Source organism: Juglans regia, chromosome 16 (genome assembly GCF_001411555.2).
Source record: "Juglans regia cultivar Chandler chromosome 16, Walnut 2.0, whole genome shotgun sequence".
NCBI lineage: Eukaryota > Viridiplantae > Streptophyta > Magnoliopsida > Fagales > Juglandaceae > Juglans > Juglans regia.
In genome coordinates, this window is record NC_049916.1 from 7,389,742 (window position 1) to 7,408,229 (window position 18,488).

The 18,488-nt window shown below is 40.3% G+C and overlaps 2 protein-coding genes across 2 annotated transcripts; one reads left to right on the forward strand and one right to left on the reverse strand.

The window, feature by feature from the left end:
- Positions 1-8,774: 8,774 nt before the first annotated feature.
- Positions 8,775-10,036, forward strand: LOC109007468. Its single transcript, XM_018987140.1, has 2 exons — positions 8,775-8,896; positions 9,577-10,036. The coding sequence occupies exons 1-2, from the start codon at positions 8,775-8,777 to the stop codon at positions 10,034-10,036; spliced, it is 582 nt and encodes a 193-aa protein (XP_018842685.1).
- Positions 10,037-12,256: 2,220 nt separating this feature from the next.
- Positions 12,257-13,536, reverse strand: LOC109007476. Its single transcript, XM_018987147.2, has 2 exons — positions 13,359-13,536; positions 12,257-13,265 (listed from the first exon to the last, which is right to left on the reverse strand). Exons 1-2 carry the CDS (start codon positions 13,485-13,487, stop codon positions 13,005-13,007), a joined length of 390 nt encoding a protein of 129 aa, XP_018842692.1. The 5' UTR covers positions 13,488-13,536; the 3' UTR covers positions 12,257-13,004.
- Positions 13,537-18,488: the final 4,952 nt, after the last annotated feature.

Below are 18,488 nucleotides of genomic sequence, written 5' to 3' on the forward strand. Positions count from 1 at the left end.
ACATGTTATGTGAAGATGCTCTAAATATGTTTTGAATATATGAAAATGATATGAAATTGTTTAGTACCCTATCTTGATAGGATGTGGCATCTGAAAAGCTTTTGGCATGACTTTCTAATTTTATATCCGATTCTGTTTCTGGTCATGATTCAATGATTCTAATTCTATTTTGCTTTGATATTTGGCCCTGCCACGAGTGATAATAGTGGCTTCTAGCCTGTCACGGGACATAATAGTGACTTCTAACCCTGTTATGAGACATAATAGTGACCTCCGACCCTGCCACGAGACATAATAATGGTCTTTAGCCTCGACACAGGATATAATAGTGATCTATGTTCTTAGTGCAATCGCTTTGATATCATGGTGATTTATGTTTTGCTTGACTTTTCGCAGAATGCACAACTCTACCACGGTTGTTAAACATGATCACTATTATGATATAATGCCTGATATGATATGATAAGATGCTAATGTTCAGTCATGTTATACCAAAAGACATTTTTCAATATGAACATTTTGAAATGTCGCTATGATATTCTGATAACATGTTTTTGATTCTTTATTTTGAAAGTATATGTTTTGTTCTATATTCTGAATTCTGTGAAAAGGCTCGTGTTTACATACTAGTATATGTTCTCTGCTTATTGAGTTGTTGATAACTCACATCTTATCTCCACAATATTTTCAGATGCCGTGAATGTGTCGATTAAGGATTAGGAATAAAAAGCGGGAACAAGATTATTGTGTGTATATGTACTGAGATTTTTGGAGACTACTATCTAGTAGATTGATTTGTTTTATGTATTTGGTTTATAGGAAAGTTGACTCTTTTATTAAGTCTTAAGGAGTTGATTTATTTGTTAGATTATTATTTTGATGATCTTGTAGAGGGAGATTACATGTATATTTAGTGGAAATAGATGAATTTATATTTATGGAGTTTTTTTAAAATAAATGGGGTTATATTTATGGAGTCTTTTGGAATATGCATTTGTATTGTGAAATATGCTTTTCGGCAACAAGTAGTAACTCTCGTACCTCTTCGGGATCGCGGCGTTACACTATCTTTTTCCTTTGCTACAAGTCACAACAGTTTCTTCTTAAGACGCCAGCCATGTAGCAAGTCCACCGGTTTTTTTTTTCCACCCACCGCCGTAAAAAGCCACGTGAACCACTCCAAGTCTCGCAAAGCCAGAGCAGCAACGTTCACGTAGCAACACCATGAGCAAATCACACTGGAAACCACACTACAACACAATTGTTTTTTAGTGACGGTTGGGAAATTGTGACAGTCCCAAGACCGTCACTAAAAGGCATTTTCTGTGACAGTTTCTGGAAACCATCACTAAAGATAGAATGAGATTTTTTTATGTTCTAACGTATGGGAAATATACGTTCGAACGTCACATATACGTTCGAACGTTATGTCTGTTTACGTTTGAACGTAAAATATTTTGGCGCAACCGTTCTAATGTTATTAATTAACGTTCGAACGTAAAATGTTTGCGCCAATGTTCGAATGTTAAGTAATAACATTCGAACGTTCATTGTAAATTTAAATTAAATTACTTTAATTTAAAAATTATGTGATTTTTATTGTGCATAATTTGTGAACAAGTCTAAAAATTTGAATTGTATATATTTATATATACACAATTTGTAATATATAAATATATATTTATATTTATATATATTTGAAATGCAGTGATTTAGTATTAAAGTTGGAAAATATAACATCAAAGAAGATTAAAAATTGAAATTAAAAAACGATAGAAATATTCAATAATATTTTTCATTACAAATATTAAAAATAAAATACAAAATTTGATAGAATGTAGTAAACAACAGTCAGATGATAACGTTATCCGCTAAAGTCGAACTCCGTACCTCCTCAGTCAAGGTATCGACCTTGTCGTTGAGGATAGTTACATGATGGGTGAGTTCGGCAACAGACGCCGATATAGCCTCGAGCGATCGATCGATCTTATGATCGATATGCACAGTCAGCTGTGAGATGACCGCATCAACCCAAGCAGGCCGCACATCTCCTGCAGATGTACTCGGCGTATGCTGACTACTACTCCTAACATGACCTGGCTCAGGCTGCGTCGGAGGAACTAGATCCTCTACAGGGGGTGGCTGACGTCCCCTTGCCTGTCCAATGCTACGTCGATGCATGGTCATGTCGAGGGGGTTCATCTGATCTTTGACCCGATCCTCTGGCTGGGTCGGCACTCCCCGTGCAAGTAATAGTCGGCTGATCAGGACACCGAATGAGAGATTATCCGTGGAGACGATGCTCGCCTCGTAACGGATCCTCTCAAAGATGTGTAGTGGCAAATCTATAGGATCTCTACGTGCCACTCGTATAAAAATTGTGCCCGAAGCCGACTAAATGTGATTTTATGAGCCACGGGATCGACATTTGTTGCAACAATAAGGTGCAACATGCGGAAGAAATGCAGCAGATGGTTCTGGTTGAAGGCGTTCTTCCGCTTGATCTGCATGCGGTCCCTCCCGGTGAAGATGTAGAAATCCTCGTCTGGGTTATCATCCCGAGCCTCGACGCCAGTAGGTGACTATAAAATATCTTGAATTTTCATAATTTCTTCTAATTAATTTTCTTTGATATAATTAATTATTTTTAAGAATGTCGCCAAAATGACAACAAAGAAATGTGCCTCCGCCAAGTCCAAGTCCTCAATCTATTGAGGACTCCCCGCTCGAGGAATCCGTTCCTGAAGATCAAGCTAACACAGAAGAGAACAACAGCCAATTGACACCTACTAGTAAGGAAATATTGTCGTTGATAATTATATATATAGTTAATACTTTTTTCTCAATAACTATATAATTATAATTATAGTATATCTATTATCATGTAGTTGATGCATCTGCACGTTGCGGTCGTGGCTATACACGTGGAATATCTCTTGAAAAAAATAGAAGGCACGGAAAACTGAAGATCACAATTCCTGATAATTCCACTGGAGGAGTGGATGAGAGTGCAACAGCGCTTTCCTCCTATATTGGCACAGTAGTTCGAGCTTATGCTCCATTTCATGTGCGCTCATGGCGAGATGTTCCGAATGAGATTAAGGAGCACATTCGAAGTCGTGTGTTGGTGAGTTTACTTTTCAGTGCATTTTTTTCGCCTAGATTAGTATATTATATTTTTGACCTGATTCCCTTGTTAGGATGAATTCGACCTCGACTTTGGCCGTAGCGAGGATTTGAGAACCGTGAATGAGTTGATGGCTACACTATTCCGACGTCACAAAGGACGATGTCATGACCACTTCAAGAAGTTTGAGACGTTGGAAGAGGCTGCGCAGTCTCCTTTTCAGCAGATGAAGTTAGATGATTGGAGAAAGTGTTGTGATCTTTTCGCATCTCCAGATTATCAGGTATTTTACATTTATATCTTTTAATTATTTACATTCATATTCGTTCTATATATTATATGTATACATATTACAATTAACATTTTAAATATATTTTGTAGCACTTGAGTTCTACAAATGCACAGAATAGATCCGCTCTGACTGTCCACCATCGTGCCGGTTCAAGGTCATTCCACCGTCTTGCTGAAAAAATGGTATTAAAAAATTATAGAATTAATTTTTTTTTCTTATATTCTTTCTGATAAGTACTAACATTATCTTTTTAAAATTGCTAATGTCGCTTCGTTAGAAACGTGATGATCTTGAAAACTTTTTCCTCATTCATGTCGATGCTGCTGCTCACACTAATGAGCATAGTGAGTGGATGGATCCTTTCGTTGCAGATAATTATGTAAGCAGTGTTAATTTTGTTAAATAAATTATTTATATAACATTTTAATAGTTTATTTCTTATTTCTATTTCTTTTAATACGTTACTAATTATTTACGATTATTACCTTTTAAATTGCAGAGAAAAATGATGGAGATGCAGTCGGCTTCTGAGGAATCCTCTCCTAGTGACATAGACATATTCACGCAAGTGCTCGGGCCGCAGTCTAGTATGGCAAGAGGTTTGGGACGATCTATCAAGCATAAATGTTCATCCTCCTCAACCTCATCGGCTTCACAAATTAATAATCTTATGGCAGATTTAGAAGCTGCAAGGCGTGAGAATGAGTATATGAGGTCGAGATAGCAAGAGTTAGAGTCCCTGTTAGAACGACAGTCTCATTTAGAGACACGTTTGCAGGACCAACAGAGAGACCAGGAGGAAAGAATACGCAGTGAAGTGCAAGAGCAAGTGCAACGGGAGATGATGGTGCAAATGAAGCGTGTTATGTCGTTGCAACAGAATCCCCGTGGGCGAGGGAAAATGAAGAAATAAATTTTATCAATATTTCTGACTAGTTTTAATATCTAATTTTGTGCTTTTATAAGACATTGTTACTTGTTAATTGGGTATGTAATATGATACAATTGGTATTATGTTTTTAAATTTTATGAAATTAGTATTTTTGATCTGTATGTTCGAATGTAAATAAAAATCGTTCGAACGTTGGTTCACACTCTAACAAACGTTCGAACGTAAATACAATTGGATCGTTCGAACGTCAAACTATACGTTCGAACATCCTCACGCTAAAACAAACAAACTGTTCGAACGATAAAGCGATTAACGTTCAAACAAAGAACTTGCATTCGAACGCTCCTTCGTTTACATTCGAAATAACGTCCAAACATTAAATGCGCTACGTTTGAACATTTACGTTTACGTTCGAACAAATATTCGAACGTTTATTGTAATTAACGTTTGGACGCATTAACATTCGAACGTAAATATGATACGTTCGAACGATAATCAACGAACGTCAAATTCTCTCATTCGAATGCCAATCGGTCGGGTTAACGTCCGAACGTTTAATTTTACTTCCGAACGTGATTTTCTGTGACAGTTCTCAACCGTCAGAAAAAAAGGAACGTTCGAACGTTGTACCGAACGGAACACTTCCAACCGTCACTAAAAAAACTTTTGGTGATGGTTGAACAGTAAACCGTCACCAAATGTTTTTTGTGACGCACTTTAGGTGACGGTCGTGGTGATGGTTTCAAACTGTCACCAAATATGTTTAGTGACAGTTTCGTCTGTCACAAAAGACACATTCTGTTGAAGTGCCAACGTGCACAGTAACCAGTCTGCTGCACTAAACCACCAGAGCACAGAGTGAGGACCATCGCCAACGCCAAGCAGAAAACCACCAGAAGAAACCTCCACCACCGCACGTCTTCCACACCGACGGCGTTCCTGCATCCATAAAACGGAAGTCTATGTTTTTAAGCAAGAAAAACATAGCGACTTTGGACTCCATCGTGCACCAGCAAGCATGCAGAAACTGCCGACTAGGCATTTCTGTGACACCTGTCCCTTAGCTACAGCACCACCGTTCCCTTCAGCCCACGATATCAAGACTAGCAGCCTTCCTGTCGTAACCCCAAGTCACCCAAAGTCGTGACGCCCTGCCATAGTTGAGGTCACCTTGTCACCCCAATAGAAGACATCAGGGTATGTGCCTCCACCATTTGGCGCCACTCAGTTGACTGCCAATGCCACTGTTCGCAGCCCATGCCATTTGTTTTCCTCTCTCCGTCGCACAGGTTCTTTCTCTCAGTGAGTCTAATGCACAGTCTCTCTCTCAAGTGAGCAGTAGGTATTTCACCCGAGGCATTTCGTTCCTAGCCTTTGAGTTTACCCACCTATTATTGATTTTACATAAATTTCCTTAAGATCACGTGTAGCTCCTTTATAGAACAAATTGGAAATAAAATTACTCCAAGTATTATTACATATATGCCCTGTAGCATGTAAGCCATGGCTGAAGGTTTATTTTAGGATAGGTATTTTACATGGGAAGTGACATTTCGGTCAAGCACTTTGATTACTACGTCATGACAAAAGGTGACTCTCTTAAATTGTACGTGTTTTCACAATAGACTTGCTTTTATCTTGGGCTTGATAATATTTTTAAGGTTAAGCATAGGATTATTGAGAGAAGTCGTGTTTGTGATGCCTCTGGATTTCGCTTGGAATCGGACAGACTTGGAAGTATCAGGACATGCAACATAAGGTTACCTACCCCCATTCATGACAAATAAAGATGCACTATACCTCGCATGCATCTAGCAATATGCAATATTTTCAGTGGATAATTTTTTTTCTTGAACAATACTATGCACCAAATAAGATTTATCCCAAAACATTGAAACATAATTCATAGGTTGAATGTGATAGACTTTCAAGATTACAACATATGTCCAAAAGGTCTGTAATCATAAGAGTATTGGAGACCAAGCTCCTTAGTTACAAGCAGGAACTAATGCAACTACTAGGCTAATCTATTGAGTAGCTCGTGCACCTTACTCAAAGATGCCATAATACTAATGATAAATCGGAGCATTCAGGCTATCAGCTCTTGGTCGTCGTGCCATCGCCGTCTAATCGACCACACATGGTCTACCATTCCAGGGGGAATGGTAATTGAGACTACCATAATGAGATTTGATTACAAATCTCAGAGAATTAAGAACTTATACTAACAGTTTAAATATGCATGCATGATAGTAAAATCATGAATGCAAAATATGAACATGAGTAAACTTGACGTGACTTGACAAATAACATGACATGTGCTGACATGACTTAAATTGACATGAAATGAACTGAACTGACGTGAAATAAAGCATGACATAAAGCTAAATGTGAAATAACATGAATTGAAACTGAACGTGAACATGAACTAAACTAAACGTGAAACTAAACATGAGTTGGACATGAAACTGAAATGAACTGAGCATGAAACTGGACGTGAAACTAAAGATGAATAGAACATGAATTGGACATGAAACAAAACATCAAACTTAAATGAATTCTGGCAATCAAAATGATTTTGCCAGTTGTTTTTTAGGAATAATTTAAAATTAGAATGATTTTGCCCAACATATTCTATTAGAGGTACTCAGACAATCAAGATGATTATGCCATGAGTATTTTTAATGAGATATCCTAACAATCAGAATAATTATGGTAGGAGTACCTAGCATTACTCTAACAATAAGAAGGATTATGCCATGAGCATTTGATTAGAGATATTCTAACAATCAGGATGATTACGCCGAAAGTACGTTGCATGTATTATAAATGGAGAGACTCAGACAATCATAGTGATTACGTCACAAATATCCTATACGTGACTGACTAGAAAATACTATTTTAAAGACACACTCTGTATTTGACTCATGTTGTTACATGAGACGAAATGAAAGATGAGATGACATACGTAACATGACATATACGTGAGATGAATGACATAGCATAACATGAAATATATAACATTACGTGACATGACGTAATATGTAACAGATGAACTTGTGACATAGCATATTGTATAACAAATAAATATTTGTGACATGGTGTAACGTGTAACAAATTAACATTTTGGGACATTGAATAATATAACATGTATAAGATCATAAGAATATAAATAATTGTTCTCTTACTGACGTGCATATACAATATCTTGATAGTAAGTTATAAGCAAACTTACAATGAATGTCTCGTCACAAAGTAAAATGCGCAAAACATGAGAAAATTTAAGTAGGAATTTCTAAACGTTAGGAACTCTATTACTAATAGTTTAGAAACATGAAAATACTATCTTAGATTAAAATTACCTTTTTAACACTCTACATGTGAGAAAATGACAATTTTTCTATCTTAGAATAAAACGTAGGCAATTTCGCTGGAGTTGGTCCCACCTCCTCGAGTAGGAAGGCATATGCCCGGAAGGTCATATATGAGGAGGTATTCTCTGTAGAGAAACATTCGGCAAAGTGGACGAGACAACAAACATGCCCCGCCATCTCATACGGGGAAGAGGACTGCAGAGGGTGCTCAACTCCCACGATGATGCACTGGTAATAACCAGGCTCATAGCTAACAACACCCCGATGGATCCCCATAGACAACGACAGTTCTGCCGACATCCTTTTCTAAGATGCCTACTGAAAGATGGGGATTGATCAGAATCGCCTTCACCCAGCCCCCACACCTTTGAAAGGGTTATCAAGCGATGTGGTCTAGCCGGTGTGTGTCATAACCTTATCACTCCTACTTGCCAAAGATCTTTTTTCTTACAACGCAATATTTGGGAGCCTAACCCTGAACAATCTACAGGCAGTAACGTTGACCTACTACTTCGAGTGGAAATTTCCCACGGAGGCAGGAGTAGGAAAGGCCAAGGGCAAACAGGTACAATCACAAGAATGCTACGTACAAGAACTCAAGACTGGAATGGGAGACATTCGAATGGTTGAGGAAACGACCTACAACAAGGACCTGCCACTACCTCTAGACTTCATTGGCGATGAAGAAGAAATCTGGGATGAGCAAACTCTCCTCCAAGCGGAGCTGAAAGAGCAACTAGAGCTAGTCATTCTCGATGGAAGCTGACCCGAGAACATCGTGATGATGGGGACCAAGATGGAGCTGGAAATTAGATTGGCAATGCAGTGAGTCCTGACCGAACATCGGGATGTATATTCCTAGAGCCATGGGGACATGACCGGGATAGATAACGCGGTGATTCAACATTGTCTCTGCATGGACCACAAGGCTAAGAAGATTTTTCAAAAGCGTAGGAAGTTTAGCATGGAGAAATATGCTGCACCGACAATGCCATAATGATGGGGACCATAATGGAGCCAAAAATGAGACTGGCAATGTAGTGACTCTTGACCAAACATCGGGATGTATTTTCTTGGAGCCACGGGGACATGACCAGGATAGATAACGCATTCAGTGAACATCGCCTCTATGTGGACCCCGAGGCTAAGAAGATTCGACAAAAGGGCAGGAGCTTTAGCACGAAGAAATATGCCTGCCTTTTGGATGTGGGGTTCATCTGAGACCCGGAGTGGCTGTCCAATGTTGTGCTGATAAGAAAGTCAAACGGAAAGTGAAGAATGTGTGTCGGCTTCACTGACCTGAATAAAGCTTACCCAAATGACAATTTTTCACTACCATGCATCGACTTGATAGTGGACTCCACGACTGGCCACTGCGTGTTGAGTTTCATAGATGCCTACCCGGGCTACAACCATATCAGAATGAAACCAATGATGAAGAAAAAATGGCATTCATCATTGATCGAGGGCTTTAACGTTACCGGGCCATGCCCTTCGGGCTCAAGAACGCGGAGTGACTGACCAATGGTTAGTCCACCACATGTTCAATGCCTAGATAGGCCATAACATGGAGTTCTACGTGGATGACCTACTCGTCAAAAGCAAGGAGCCCGAGCACCACCTGGATGACCTATGAGAAACCTTCTTCATCCTATGCTGGTAAAAAATGAAGTTGAATCCAGTGAAATGTGCATTTGGAGTAGAGTCGGGCAAGTTCCTAAGATTCATGGTCTCTGAGAGAGGAATAGAGGCAAACCTAGAGAAGATCGGAGCCATAATGAATATATCATCACCCCCACAGCATAAAAGGTGTACAAAAGCTAGTCGGGCGGATAGCTGGCCTCAATCGGTTTATTTCTCGTTCGATCGACAAATGCTTGTCGTTCTTTAGAGTGCTACGTAAGGCACATGCTTGGAATGATGAATGTGACAAAGCATTTGAGAAACTCAAGGAGTATCTGGAGAACCCGCCACTCCTTAGCAAAGCAGATCCAAGAGAGGCCCTAAATGTATACCTAGTAGTCTCCACACACGCCGTTTTGGTACCATTGATCCAAGGAACGAAGGGTTTCCCGGAGTACTACACCAGCCAAGAATTCCAGGGAGTAGAGGTGAGATACCCTCAGATGGACATGCTAGCCTTTGCACAGGTGGTGACGGCCTGGCATTTAAGACCATATTTACAAGCCCACCCAATCAAGGTGTTGATGGAGACACCTCTAAAGAAGGTCCTGCAGCAGCTAGACGCCTCAAACCACCTAGTGAATTGGGCAATTGAACTAAGCGTGTTCGACATCGATTACTGTCCCCAGAGTGCTGTAAAGGGAAGTGTTAGCCGACTTTATAGCTGAGTTTACCAACTTCCTTGAGGAAATCCGATCTACACCCGCTAGACATGCCTTGCAGGTCTTCGTCGACGGCTCGTCCTGCCGCACTGGGGAGAGTAGGGGTGCATATCACCACCACAGATTCTTGAGAAAAACATAGTTACACAGTGAAACTTGCGTTCAAAACTACCAACAACGAGTAGGAGTACGAAGCTATCAACTGCCGAGTTGCTAGGGCCCACCGAAGTGGAGGTAAGAGTTGATTCCCAAGTGGTTGTGAACCAAGTCTTGGGAGAGTTCATTGTGAAAGGTGAAAAGCTGAAGAAGGTAGTAGAAATCTCAAAGATAAGACCAGGGACACTAGAGATAATCAAGTACTTGGATACCAACGAACTCCCTGACAAGAATTGGGAAGCACAGAAGGTCAAAAATAAAGTGGCATGCTTGGCGCTGATATATGGGGTCCTTTACATAAAAGGCTTCTCGACACCCCTCCTAAGATGTGTCTCACTAGAAGAAGCGCAGTATATACTAGTCAAAATACATGAAAGGGTATGCGAAAATCATTTTGATTGAAAAATCACTGGCCAAAAAGGTAGTAACTACGGGATACTACTAGCCACACACCTTTAAAGACGCAATAGAATTTGTTAGGAAATGCCCACAATGCCAATTGTACGCTCCTATACCTCATTGCCTGCCAGAGGAACAGACATTAATCATGTCACCATGGTCATTCGCACAGTGGGGAATCAACCTAGTCGGACCACTACCGTTGAGCAAAGGGAGAGTGAGGTCTGTGGTTGTCACGGTGGGTTACTTCACTATGTGGGTAGAAGCAGAAGCCCTTGCAACCATCACGGAAAACAACAATACATGATTCTTGTGGAAAGCCGTAGTCTGCAGATTCGGCATCCTGCGGTGCATAATCTTAGACAACGAACGATAGTTCGACTCAAGCCACTATCGTGACTAGTGTGCGGAGTTGGAAATCAAGTTCAAGTATTCTTCCCAAAGACACCCACAAGCTAATGGGCAGGTCGAAGCAACAAACAAAACACTATATAGGATATTGAAGAAAAGTTAACTAATACAGAAACACCGTCAAGACGCCAATGGGAGAGACCCCTTTTGTCCTGACTTACGACAGTGAAGTGGTGGTACCACTGAAAGTGGGGATACCAACCTATGAAGCCTATCATTTGAAGCCAGATTTCAATAATGAGAGACTGGAAGAGCACTTGGACCTATTAGAAGAAAGAAGACAGAAGGATGAAACTCGAATGGCGATCAACAAAAGAAAGGTCGAGCACTACTTCAACTGCTGGGCCAGGCCCAGGTCCTTCAAAGTGGGCAACTTGGTCTTGAGACAGACGAGAATAACCACACAAGAAGGACGAAGATGGGACCACGGTGGGAAGGACGGTACGTCATCACTGCCAACAACAGGCTGGGTTCTAGCAGGTTTAAGAAATCTCAAGGAAACGAGCTGCCACACCCATAGAGCATCTACAAAAATACTTCGCTTAAAAGTACCTTGTAAACATTGAGAAATATAAATAAAGTCAATCTTTTCCCGAAGTTGTATTTCTATTCTCCAATACGGGCGAGCAAGTCCCATGACAGCCCGACCCCCGCATACAAACCAAGTCCTTAGACTCACCACGAACACGGGTAGTGCAAGTCCCTTGACTACCCAACCCTCGCATACAAGCTGGGTCCCTAGACTCACCGTGAAGAAAGCAGTGCAACTCCCTTGACTTCCCAAACCTCGCATACAATCCAGATCCCTAGGCTCTCCATGAACGTGGGCAGTGCAAGTCCCTTGACTGCCCAACTCTCGTGTACAAGCCGGATCCCTAAACTCATTGTGAACACTGATAGTGCAAGTCCCTTGACTCGCTACGACCATGGGCAGTGCAAGTCTCTCGACTGCCTAACCTTTGAGTACAAGTCGGATCCATAGACTCGCCGCGAACACGGGTGGTGCAAATCTCTTGACTACCCGACCCTCGCATACAAGTTGGGTCCCTAGACTCGCTATGAACACGGTCGGTGCAAGTCCCTTCATGCCTTTAAACTCCTTGGGGGAGTAGGACAAGCCTTTTAGCTAACTAGCTTACCTCCCCGTGTGGGTAAAGGCAAAAGAGAAGAATCCCAACTTTAAAAAAAAAACAAAAAAACAAAAAAAGGATAGGGAAAGAGGAAATATGCAAGCCAAGTCGTGAAAAAGGAGTACCCACCCTTCATTAATATCTAATATACATTTGAATGACAGTAGTTTGCAAAAAATAAAAAACACGAGCACAACAGAACGAAAAGCTGAAATATATATATGAACACTTAAGAATCTGGATCAGAGTCCGAGAAAGCGTCGGGTATCAAGTCCTTCCCCGTAGTGTTCACGTAGTGCAGCGCCCGACGGTCTAGCTGGAGAGACATTAGGTCCAATGTCTAGTTGGATAGACATGAGGACTCTCCAGCACATGGTCATTGAGGTCCAAGACCTCCTTATAGTCGTAAGCCCAAGCCTAGTTGCGGACCCTCTTTGCGGCAGCCATATGCGTCGAAAGACGTGCGGTGGCCCTTTGGGAGTCAACCAACTCAGATCTAAAGGCCCTTGACTTGCAGGTTGTGAGAGGCCAACTCTTCTAGGGAAAAATCCAAGCTAGATTGCAAGGCATCCACCTGCTGATCCCACGACTGCAGCTCGTATGACCATAAACAATTCGGATTCTAGGTCCCAAACTTGTTTAACCCGAGGTTCAAGCTGGGAAGACTTGAGCTTTCAGGACCTTGTGAGGTCCATATACGTTTTGTGTAGCCAATTATGGGTCCTCACGTCTGAGTCATACGACTTGAGCAACTTCACCTTCTTGCCTTCAAGGTCGCGACACGAGTTACGGAGCTCCACTAGCTCAGCCTCCTTGTAGTCCCACAGGTCGCGCAAGTAGTCACACTCCTCCTCTAGAAGCTTAATCTCGCGAAGGCATTAATCGTCCTCTCCCTGAGATCTGGCCAAGTCGTCTCGGATGAGGGCCTTTTCCCAACGAAGCTCTGCGATCTTCTCCTTTTCCTTCTTCTTCTGCCGGCTGGAGTACACCATGTCGAAGGCCTTCTCGACCTCTTCTCTCTCTACGTTTGCCTTGAGAACCTCCAGCCGGGCAAGGATGGCGAGGGACCGCAATGCTCGAATTTCCTCTTCCAGCTCCACCCTCTCGTCCACGATTAAGGCAGCTAGCTGATCTACCCCCTAGCAGACCAAACAAGGGCAACACAAAGTGAGAATTGGTCTGTAAAAACAAACCACAAGAAGTACTAACCAATAAGGAAGGAAACGCCTTACCGAAGCAAAGAAAATTTTAAGTTTGTCGGATTCCCGAGTAATGGCCTTAGCCTGGGCCTTGTCGAAGCTAGAACTGACCCGTGGGGTCCCGCCTTCACAGGCTCCTAAGGTGCGGACTCTCACCTTCATCGGGTGCCAACTCCGGGAGAACCTCGACACCTTCCACAGCACCACCTCTCTTGAAGTTTGCAGAATTGTAAAACCTTAGATCTCCAAAAATCATTTTTAAACTATGCAGAACCTTAAACCTTAAATTTCAACAAACTCATTATTATAATCTACAGAATCTATAACTTAATTCTGATACCAACTGTGTAACGCCCCGTACCCAAAGGGCCGAAGGGTTACATCACGTGACTTGAAATCATGTCTCAACAATACAGTAATAGACTCTTGAGTCTTAATGTCACAAAAAACTCATTGGTTCAAACCAACTACTCCAACATATTTAATCTACAACTCCACAAAGTCACAAAATAAATGTCAAACTTCTAAAATACCAAGTCATCTAAACAAAAGAAATTTACTGAATAACACTATCCAATAATCGTAGTACACTTTGGCACTCGATCCACTATACTCAAATAGTCTAGCCCTTGCTTATTATTCTTGCTGCTCTGTTGAAACATCCAAAATATCTTAAATATCCGAGAACATATACCAATGTGTAAACATGAGCCTATAACAGAATGCAGAACAAAAAATGTTATCAAAAATATTCGAGTGACAGTTAAAAAATATTCATACTCAAAAGTCTTGTGGCATAACATAATTGAAACACCATCATATTATAACAGAATTCCAGGTTTAATCCATGTGGTATGGTTGTGCAAACCCTGATGACTAACCAACTAGAAACAAAATATGAAATATTTCCCTTATTATTCTCTGAGCTCCGAGTGTGCACACAAGAAAAACAACACAATAAACCATTTTATTTTCAAAGTGGGTGCACCAAGAACAAGAAATTGGTACCAACCCAAACATAGGCCACAATTTTACACCTATGGTAATGTCACATCAAATCATAACAAAGTATTGAACAAATTCATAATCATCATTTCAAAATCATACATAATTTCAGATTTTATATTCACTTTTTTTATACAACTGAGAACATAATGCAAAAAATAGCTCATGTATGCACCAATCATGATAGAAAATACTTTTTTCTTTTTATACAAATATCATGAGTAATGCAAATCAAATAACCAAGGTTGTTTCAACTTTTTTTTCATAACAAAATATGCACGTGTTTAAAAAAATCAACTTCAATCCATTTCTTTTTATCCTCGTGATAGTGTCAATCAAAAGTGGTCGTCACCTAGAATACTATAAATTAATACAAAATAAACGACACAACTAAACAACTCTATGACAATAATTTCCATAGTTTCAATTCCTCTAACCTAGCTACTACTAAACCACAAAGTGACTTCCCGAACATCACCTATTTAAGACATTCACACTTAAATTCACTTTTCAGCCTAGCCCATTACAAGATATTATAGTGGTGTTCCACAATTAAAATCAATCCAAATTAAAACTATAACCCATCAGAAAATCAGCCCACTTAAGATATTTTTTTTAATTAATATAAAACCAAGCCTAACTTAAAGTGCATGCCTAACTTAATAATCTCTTAACACAAAACCCAACTCAAGCACAAGTACAAGATACATCTAGCCCAAAACCGAAAGCCCATCTTAACAATCTAGTAAAAAAAGCTACTAACACACTAAGGGGAGTAAGGTAATTAAACCTTCAAAGCTTACCCTTAGTAAAATAAGGTTACAGAATGAAATATATATATATATATATATGACCCCTTTTTATTTGAGAGCAACACACAAGCGAGAGAGAGAGAGAAAGGTGTTGGTGGCAGAGGTTTAGGGAGAGAGGAACGACGCCGAGTGCAGGCGGATCTGGCTGACTATAGTCGAGAATCGTGTTGGCTAGATGATAGGATTCTTTCGAACGTGGTGATGGAATCCAGAGAGAGGACTGAGAGGAAAAGATAGTAACTAGGAGAGAGGGAACTCGATGTGCTAGTGAGAGAGAAAACGAAGAGGGAGAGTACGTCAATGACTTATAGCACCGTCGGTCGAAGTTGGTGGTGGAACCAGATCTTCTCTGATGTACGGTGGGGGCGAACTGAGCTTTATGCCTCACAGCTTTCTAACTTGAACAAATGTTCGTGAGGATTCTTTGGTGCAACTACTTGGTGTTTAGGCCAGTGGTTTACATTGGCTTGATGGTGCAAGGTGAGGATCATGGTGGCTAGGTGGTGGTCAAATGGAGGAGGATGGTGGCGACTTTGTAGCTCAGGAGGTGGAAGCAAATGCTCTATTTGTGGGTGTAGGAAATAGGGCATGGAAAAAGCCTTGTGTGGTGGCTCTCGGGCATGAGACCGATCATTTTTGGTGGCAAATCTGGGTTGGATCTGCGTGGTGCGATGTTGGTGCTTCTCGATGTTGGAGTTGCTCTAGTTGTTTCCGTTAGTCTCATGGTGATCTCCCAGTTGATTTGGTTGTTTTAATGTAAAACTATGGCTTGGAAAGACTGGTGGTGTGCTCGACGTGTGGTAGTGGCGAGGCTCACAGTGGCGTTGTCATGATTAAGGCTTGCAAAGGGTTAAACTGGTTGAGTTGTTGCGTGGGATGGATTGAGATGGTCTGTGATTGTTGGCTCTTGGTTTTATTGCTGGATGTGGTTGTTGTCGTGAATTGAGTAAACGTAAGGCGCACTACGGTGTGGAATATAAACTGAAATGGCGTGAGAGATGGGGCACTGGGAGATAGAGGGAGAGTTGAAATATGATGTGATTATGAGAGGAAGTATCAGGAAGAAGAAAAAATGAGGGAGAAAAATCTGAGGGAAAGAGGAAACCCTCGGTGCTGGGGGAGAAAAGAGTGGAAAAAAATAAACCCACTTACAAAAAATGACACCGTTTTCCGCAGCTACTAGGCTTCTCTATGGGCCTTGGGCCAAGTTGGGCCTAGGTGTTACATCCCTCCCTCCTTTAAAAAATACTTTGTCCTCGAAATTTACTACACTAAAGCAAAGTCTAAAATACTTATCCATCACATTTTCCACACCTATTTTAATCCCCGATTATTTGGTTGAATCTTATATTCCAAAAGTCTAACTTTGCGATATTGTCGCTCGGGGCCCCACATACTTCCACCTAGGGAAACACATTCGCACGCATTCCATCAATTATGATACATTTTAATGTCCAATTCAATTAAAAATATAAATCTCCACAACTGGCTCAATTAAAAGCCTAATAATAACTTTTACCCAACTTTTAGCTTAACTTCATCTAAAATAGTATATAAAACTCTTAACATAAAATATTAACCTCGTATGGATAATAAATTATAACTCTCCAAAGTCCGGGGTCCTTAATCTCACACTCGATTCACTAAAGTATCCAACTTGTGGTCCCTAAGAATTTATCGTTCCTCATAATCCTCAAAAGTTGAAAATCCATAGCCACGAGGTTTAAATTCTAAATTATCTCATGTCAACAAATTTTCAAACCCTCACGAAGTTTACCTGCAACCCATCATGCCTAACTTCATTTGCACACTCTAATAAATTCACCATCACTTCCTCAATGCCACCTAGCCATGCTTTCTACTTCCACTATCTTTCACCTCTGAATATCTAAAAATCTCTTGTTCCTAAAAATCATCAAACTTGAAATCTATAACCACAAGGTTTAAGTCCGGATCCCAAGTCACAACTAATTTCCCAATTATCGCTAAGCTTACTCTCAAACCACCGTATTACCAAAAGCCACGCTCCATTGCGCACTCTGATAACTTTGCAAAAATGTCTAAAAGTAGGATCCATAAATACATCAACGAGGAGTATAATCCCTTTCAGCACTTACCAAGATGACACTTACCACACTTTGATAATAAATAGACTTATTTTCTACCAAATCCATGCACACTCACTTATACTCTTCGATACTCTCTTTTATTCTCAGTTGCAATCAATACTCTTCAATACCTTTGAGTACACATTTACGATTGATGCCCACATACTACTACCCATGCATCCAAAATGTACCAACCTGCATAGAACAAATATTACCAAATCAAAGGAGTAAAATTTGATGCTTTAAAAATGAATGATCTAAAGAGTCTACCTACAATATCCTTACCATCATTTTACTCTGGAGTGATCTGAGAACTCAGAAACTCATACACTAAGTTAAGCTCATGGGGTGGATAAGGTTGAGTAGCCATACAAAATGGTTCGAATTCAAAGATGAAGCAGTCAGAAATTGAGTTTTTTTTTTTTTTGTTGTTGGCCTTAAAGCACCACTTTAAAACAGTATACAAAAATGGTTATTTTCCTTCATATCAAAATCCCAAAAGATTTTTAAGTAAGGAGACTTGGAAATTTTTAAAAGAAATGAGCCATACTTTTAAAAACAAATCAAGTCTTGCCATACAGACCATTTTTTTGCAAAGAATGCATGGTAGGGTCTTTTCTGAGGAATGTAAGATGTGCATGCGTAAGGAGGTTTGAGTGGTTGCTACACAGGTCCCCATGAACCGTGTGCCCCTGCCGATATTGCATCACATCGTAGGTATCTGCATTAGTTATAAGTTGGTTAATATACGCATCACACCACGAGTATTTGTACCCCTGCGAGTACATAATATATGTATCTTATAACAAGTATCTACACCTGCTCGAGTGTGTATAACATGAAATTTAACTGTGGTTGGCACCATCGACGTTGGTGCTTGACTTCGCTCTGGCGACCAGTTACTTAGGCCATTTGATGTTACTTTGTCAACTTAAGAGATTTCACACCAGTTTCAATACTTCAACGTGAACAATAGAGTTCCATTAGGATACTTTTACATCCTAGTACTTGGGGTCGCGATAAACATAAAAGACTTAAGTAACTGGAAAATACTTTTTTTGTCACGAACTCCATATTCATGACATGACGTGGTGTGGAATGAAATGACAAATGAAATTACATGACATGTAAGTATGACTAACAACATGGCATAGCATGGTTTGCAATAGTTAAACATGGCATGAAGTAATATAACATGTAACAGATAATTACGTACTTGAAAATAAAACATGGCATGA

Excerpts from the sequence above, each read along its gene's own strand:
- LOC109007476 (XM_018987147.2), bottom strand. The coding sequence starts at position 13,487 with ATGAAGGTGAGAGTCCGCACCTTAGGAGCCTGTGAAGGCGGGACCCCA. Across the intron at positions 13,266-13,358 it reads TTAAAATTTTCTTTGCTTCG|GGGGTAGATCAGCTAGCTGC; the intron begins GTAAGGCGTTTC and ends TTGGTCTGCTAG.
- LOC109007468 (XM_018987140.1), top strand. The coding sequence starts at position 8,775 with ATGACCAGGATAGATAACGCATTCAGTGAACATCGCCTCTATGTGGAC. Across the intron at positions 8,897-9,576 it reads GCCTGCCTTTTGGATGTGGG|AGTGCTACGTAAGGCACATG; the intron begins GTTCATCTGAGA and ends GTCGTTCTTTAG.